Source organism: Toxorhynchites rutilus, chromosome 1, assembly GCF_029784135.1.
Source record: "Toxorhynchites rutilus septentrionalis strain SRP chromosome 1, ASM2978413v1, whole genome shotgun sequence".
In the NCBI taxonomy this organism is placed as follows: domain Eukaryota; kingdom Metazoa; phylum Arthropoda; class Insecta; order Diptera; family Culicidae; genus Toxorhynchites; species Toxorhynchites rutilus.
Window position 1 is genome coordinate 126,287,181 of NC_073744.1, and position 6,922 is coordinate 126,294,102.

General features: G+C 41.5%; 1 protein-coding gene across 1 annotated transcript; it reads right to left on the reverse strand.

The window, feature by feature from the left end:
• Positions 1–4,257: 4,257 nt before the first annotated feature.
• Positions 4,258–5,978, reverse strand: LOC129766265 (zinc finger and SCAN domain-containing protein 12-like). The gene is made up of 3 exons (XM_055766785.1): positions 5,617–5,978; positions 4,884–5,564; positions 4,258–4,825 (listed from the first exon to the last, which is right to left on the reverse strand). Exons 1-3 carry the CDS (start codon positions 5,962–5,964, stop codon positions 4,310–4,312), a joined length of 1,545 nt encoding a protein of 514 aa, XP_055622760.1. The 5' UTR covers positions 5,965–5,978; the 3' UTR covers positions 4,258–4,309.
• Between the last annotated feature and the right edge of the window lie 944 nt (positions 5,979–6,922).

Genomic DNA, 6,922 nt, shown 5'->3' on the forward strand with positions numbered 1-6,922 from the left:
ATGAGCAGCAGGCAATCACCCAGAAGGAGTAGCTTGAGGTGCTGGTGAAAAACTTCTTTCCGGTAAAAGAACTGAAAAACTTCTTTTCGTACTCATAATGAAAGACGAGACGTACTTGATACTAGAATTCAACGAATGACAGGGGACCGGGTACGTTCCCCAGATAAGCGATGACGTCGAATATATCATTCACATCAAGTTCTCGAAGAAGGTCCTTCTCTGACAGACGTGAAGGGAATGTCCAAGTCGCTCTTCTTTCGAGTCATATGGTGAACGGGGAGATATATAGTACGAAGTGCTTGCCGGAGTTGGGAAGGCGATGTGGTCTTTATGCCGAACCTGGGATCAACCCATTATGCCAAAAGATCACTGGAGAATTGATCGGCTGGAGATAAACATTGTCGCGAAGACCACCAGCCTTCCCAACATTCCCCAGCTGCGCCCGATAAAACACTTTTGGGCGAATGGCGAAAATAGAGATACAGACGACCTCCAAAGCCACGAAAAGGTAAAATAACACGCCGATATACATCTTTTCATCGGCCATGTTTCAGGTTCCGGCCAACTTCCGTAAGACCGCCCAGCGCTTCATTTACGATACTTCATCAAACAACTCTGCCTCTTCCTGTCGAGTATACACTAGTTCTTCCGACTTATTTAAAACGTTAAGGTGAAGGTGGAAGCTAGCCATTGTAGTAGTATAGGTAAACCCACGTGTAAAAATGGGGTAATAGTGTTTGTGAGAGAAGAGCGAAGCACATGTAAATAGATCAATTCACTTATCAGACTGTGTGGCGCTTCATTGACACTGACAATACTGATTATACGCGAGCGTAACATGAGCAAATTTATAACACATGCGAATTGGGCCTCTTTTGATATTAACAAGTTCTTCCGCATGCTGATAATTCCTTCATATTTTCCTTCGTTGGTCGTATTGTTTTCACATATTCACGTTGGAGAGCCTTAACTCTTCTCTTCGTTGGTCGAGACATTTTGATTGAATGTAGTACTTTTCCGTTTATTGTTTTTGAAAGCATAGGCAGCCGTGGCAGTGTTCCGAGCTCTGCAATACAATTTTCTTACCCAATGTTGAAGTTGCTAAAACTTACATTATAGACCCATTAAACGTAAAAATAATGATTGTATTGATATCAACACAATTTTATTCTATTGATTTTCATGATATGAAACGCTATGACTCAGGAATAACATTTTATTGAGTGGTTTTGATAGATGTTTCGATGATGTTGTCTGGCATCAGTGTCGAAAAAATAACGATGCTTTCACCAATACAAACAAAACCATTGTCGAAGATTGAAAAATGAAAATTTAACTTTCAGAGCACTTGCTCGAGTTTTCCGACGTTGTTCACTATACAGTGCGACAGCAGATGAAAATTTAATATCTTGTGAGTAATCGATTAGAATTTGGCTGACATTACTTCATGGGAAGTGTGCGAAAATGATCATTTTCTCCACACTGTTTCGCAAAATTATTGATTTTCGGGCGAAGGGTGAGGGAGGGAGATGAAAGAAATGAGCGCCATTGTGGCAGCCATTTGTGGCTAGCTTCCACCTTCACCTTAAGCCCTGGCCGAGTTAGGGGACCAAAGATGAACTTTTCGTCTGACTCACGTTGGTCCCTGCGGATCTATAGGGGACTTTTATAGAAATCATTTTCCAATTTTGTTGCTGTCGCTTTCAGTTTACACTCTCTAAACAAAAAGCCCAATGTCGGTGCGATAAAACCTGCTCAACGTATTAATCTTTGGATGCATTAGAAGCGCTCTTGAGCAGTCTGCCAAATAAAAGTTTTTTGACGTAGGACTACGTCTAACCGGAAGATATAGGGGGTGAAATGGAAATCTAGGCACTGAACAAGTAGGAAAAAATGCAAGATTTGGAACGCTTATAACTCGAGCATTTCTCAATAGATCGCAAAGGTTTTTGCATCAATTGATAGGAAATATATCTACGCATCTATCATAACGAATAACATTTCATTTTTCTTGAGATAAATGATTGAATAATTGTGAAATATCAAGCATTGTCCAAATACACTATGTGCCCATTTTTTATTGGTCCATTTTGTGCTCCTCAAATCGTACCGACCAAAACGGGCAACCAGAGCAGCAGCGAAATAGAATGAAGCACGATTGAAAAGGAAAAAGAAAAAAATGAGGGAAACATTGGTCGCAGTCTCACACATGCGTAATTCTCGAGCCAGCCAGTCAGCTTAAAAATCCCCTCTCCGCTGCCGTAACGATCATTCTCATCCGAACCGTACACCACATCGTTTCGCATCACCTCACATCAACAAACCAACACAAGCAGCCATGGTTGGATATGGCAACGGAGGAAAAGTGAAGGGAAAGGCAAAATCCCGCTCGAACCTTGATCTGGAGTTCCCGCTCGTGTTGATCTGGAGTTCCCCGCAAGGGTAGCTAGGTAGCTAGGTGCACCAGTCCACCTAGCCGGCGTTATATAGCTTCGGCCGCCGAAGTGATCGAGTTAGCTGGCAAAGCTGCTCGCGACGATAAGAAAACCATTCGGAACAGAACACATTCGGTTCGGCGGACATCAAGACAACAGGCAGTTGCAGCGAATGGCGAGTGGCAAACGCAATCGCAAAACGGCATCAGGTAGCAGAAGAAAAAAGTTTGTTCTTTATACAAACTGCTTTGGCGGCAAATCCAGAACAAGGCGGCATCGAGGGCGTTCGAAATGGTTTTTTTCAAAACCACGAGTACTAAGTTTTCTAAATTGGAACCATTCCATAAAACAAGGCGCTTTTCAGGGCCATTAAACCTTCCAAAAAAGAGTTTAGGAAATAAAGTTCAATGCTTTCTAAAACATTATCCAAAATAATAATAAAACACAAATTGATGTTTTCATAATTTGTTTGCCAGGATTTGATGAGTATGTGAATTTGGCAGTTGTTCTGAGCTTATTGATAGTTAGGGACTTTCCTGATTATTCAATTTTCACCAATTCTTAAATTGTTTCCAGATTTAAAGTACAGTAATCTATAATTAGTTCGACATTTAGCTAATCGGACGGACATGTAATGCGACTTATTTAGTTGGACATTTTTGTAAACATAGAGATCCAAATTATGACCCCACATTGAAAGTCGACACTGTACCACTGTCATCGCAAATGTTCAATTACAGGTTAAAATTACCTCCAATCCGGCACTGAGTGGTGGTAATGCGACGTGCCATTGAATGTAATTTACTGTAAAATATGTCACAAGCTGGATGGGAAGAAATTTTCCAACTGTGAAAGCTGTGGCGAGTGACAACAAATCGCTAAACAGGAAGGTTTAGCCGAACAAGATGGGGATATCGAGTGATAACAAAACAATAAACTCTTTAGACTTTTTGTGATCCTGAAAAGGACCCTTTTTAGTCTGTATGTGAATCCAACGAGCGAACAAATCGTAATGAATGTATTTTTTTGCCATCGCTCCCTTTTAACGCTCATTCGTTCGTCTCGTTGGACCCGCCCCTTTGGCTGAGTCTGCCGATTTGTCTCTATCCTGTGAGTGTGTACCGCTAGAGTATAAAACACGCGGACCCCAAAAAAATATCTTATTTTCTTTCAAACCGTAAACCGGTGTGGTTGTACGGCATCGGCATCGTGTACTCAACAAAGGAGGAAAAGAGAAGGGAAAGGCAAAATCCCGCTCGAACCGTGGTGGTCTGCAATTTCCCGTAGGTGTATCCGCCAATTGCACCAGCTGTCCCCTTTGTATAGTCCTACGTCACTCCGGTTATGTCCCCGACATTACCCACCCGTCTTTTTTTTGTTCATTGTTTGTTTCAATTTGTTTATCTATTTATGAAAATCAACATGATCAAATTGTGATATTGAAATATATTGAAATCGCGGGACATTTTCGTTTCTTTTGCCAAATGCGGGACGACATTTTGTTGAAATGCGGGACTGTCTTCTTTCTTTCTTTCTTTGTTTTTAAGAGGCTTTAAACTTTGCAGTTCATTCGCCTCTAATTGCGGGACTGTCCCGCGTAACGTCTGGTCAGTTTAGTTTAACATCAATCAGTTTTAATAGTAATTTAATTCAGCCACCTCATTGATTCTCGGTCTGTCAGACCGTATGCGCGAGTATAGGAGTATTAAAAAAGAACAAAAAACCGATAAACAACTCATGGATTGTTTTACGTTTCATGGAGAATGCTATTATACGGTAAGTTAGTGACAGCGCTAGTGGGAGTGAATAAAAACGAAACATATCAGCATTTGCCTCTTTCATAATATATTACAAATATAATTAAAACACATTGCTTAAGCATATTCTTCGTTCATCACAGGTACTGCCTCCTCAGGAATCTCACCGAGCTCTTCAATCTCATCCTGTGTCTCAAACTTTGGCATTTCACCCTTTGCCACGTGTTTCTGTTTGATATGAAACGATCGCCAATACTTGTTCTTAAATACGAACCCACAATACTCGCAGGGGAACTTTGCAATACCCGTATGAACCGTGGCATGATGATTAAGATAACTCTTCCGCCAGAATCGCTTCCCGCATATATTGCACGCATGTGGCTTCTCTGTCGTATGCATTTTTCGGTGCCGATGAAGTGAACTTTTGGTTTTTATTTTCGCCCCACAAATGTCACAGTCGTACACATTGTTCCGGTCCGCATGCCGAGCCAAGTGTCCGTGTAATCCAGCCTTACTCGAGAAAGAATGAGTGCATCCCTCAACCGTGCATGCGTAGGGCCGATGTCCGAGATGTTCATTCCGGTGTCGTTCCTCGTTTTCTCGATTAACCAACATGCCGCAAATTTCACAAACCTGTCAATAAAAAAACTAGCATGTTCGAGTAGCTGAACAAGTAGCAACAATTTCTCACCGATTGAGTGGGAAGTTTAGCACGATTCTTCGGCCCAGGTTTCTGCTTCGGTTCGCCAGGTTTCCGCCGTCTTCGTTTCAGCATTTCCTCTGGTAGGGCCGGACGGCCTCGACGCCTTGGGCGATCTTTTGGTTCTTTCGATTTGCGATTGATTTTCGTTTCCCACTCGCTTTTCTTCTCGTCTTCAATTATGGCACCCTCCGGTTCCTTTTTCTCTTCACAATCAAGATTTTGTGAGCCAGTGTCGCTAAAATCGGCCTCGATGTCGTCTTCCGTTTTCACTGAAGTATTACCATTATCCGATTCATCTTCCGCCTTTATATCATCATCTTCATCCTTCTCTTGCTTGAAAGCGGGAGAACTATGCTCAATAACAAGCTCTGATGGCTCTGGTGGATCAACGGACTCATCGATCAGATCCTCTTTTTGGACCTCACAATAAACCAGGGATTGTGCGATGAACAATCGATCCACTTCTGTTTGGCACTGTTCGACCAGAGTTCGACATTTTTCAAACAGCTTGCGGTCGGCTTCGTCCGACCAGAACGCTTCGGCGGAAATATCCACATTCTGCGAAATCAGCAATTCCGTGCGTTCGCAAATTTTTCGAAAGTCATTTATCAAGTAGATTATATCCAGACAGCAATGGCATATCCGAATCGATCGATCTTTTTTCTGCACCTGAAAAAATATTCATCAAATGTCTGCCAGAGAAATAGGAACCTATGTTTACCTGAATGGAAACTGCCGCCTGTATTGCTTTGTGAGTGCAACCGCTTGGAGCAAAAATTTCGGGCAAATCTTCTTTCGGTAGCAGCCGCAAACATAATCGACACATTACCGTCTTCCGGTTGTAATGGCGCTTGTTGCCGCTTGGTGTAATTCCATCGCCTACATCTGGTTTATTGTCGGGAAGTGTAGTTCTGTTCCTCATTCTCATTTTAGATAGGCCAACGACACAGACAACACAGAACAACGATTTTGCAAATTGCTCTCGAAAAAAATGATTATCATAACAAACTAAACTGACATTGCGACCACTTTGTGTTGGTAAACAAAACATTGGGCGACAACAAATCATACGCCAGCGCTGGTCTTGGGAATAAAACGAAACCAACATTATGTTCAGGTTACGACTCAACATATAATAGATGGCAGCATAAGAACCAAGTCATAGCCAGGCTACCAACCATTTCATTTTACGCCAATAGGGTTATTTTCACGATTTCATTCCAAAATTCTTACTACTTTATCTCATTCTGATAAAAGCTAATTCGAATTTGATCAAGTTACCTGTGGATTCAACGAAATACAAATTCTTTTGTGTACCAGCTATGCTGCCCATTATCCTATTACGAAAGATTGACGGATAGAGGGACACTTGTTACCACATAAATGAATGTTTCCATGCAGTGATGGCGAAAATATTAAATACAGTGAAGGTGTAAGTCACTTTTTATTTTGATTTATTTAGAACTAGCTGACCCGGCAAACTTCGTCCCACCTAAAATTAGTTTTTTGTTATCAATACCTTCAAACATTCACGTTTTCTTACTAAGCGCAAGTTCATGAGTCCAATCGCAGAACTGTTCATTGATTGATCCTCTAATCGGCCCCGTTGAATTTACCTTTTACTATAAAAATCCTAGTATTTCTACCAAAACTCATCATTATAACGGGTGTTAAATAAAAAATGAGAATTTTTTCAATACCTTTCAGTAACTCAAATAAAGAGCGTAAAATTTTCTTTCTCCAAGAAAATTGCTCTTTGGGCTCCCTAGAAACAGTAGGCGTGTTTGGTTTTGCTAGTTTGAATTTTGTCAAAGCAAAGATTTGCGTCGAAACAGCACGTGCTCCGCGAACGCATTGTACGGTTCTACGAAACGCATATCCAGCAAGGAAAAAAGTTCACGTGGCACATTTTAAGGAAGAAAATGTACCTGTCAGTACGGTATATCGTATCCTGGGTTCCCTGAACGTAGAGCGGAAGGTCGGAAGTGGTCGTCCGGTGACGATAATGACGAAGCAGAGGAAGACAT

Excerpts from the sequence above, each read along its gene's own strand:
- LOC129766265 (XM_055766785.1), bottom strand. The coding sequence starts at position 5,964 with ATGATTTGTTGTCGCCCAATGTTTTGTTTACCAACACAAAGTGGTCGC. Across the intron at positions 5,565-5,616 it reads AGGCGGCAGTTTCCATTCAG|GTGCAGAAAAAAGATCGATC; the intron begins GTAAACATAGGT and ends ATATTTTTTCAG. Across the intron at positions 4,826-4,883 it reads CTAAACTTCCCACTCAATCG|GTTTGTGAAATTTGCGGCAT; the intron begins GTGAGAAATTGT and ends TTTTATTGACAG.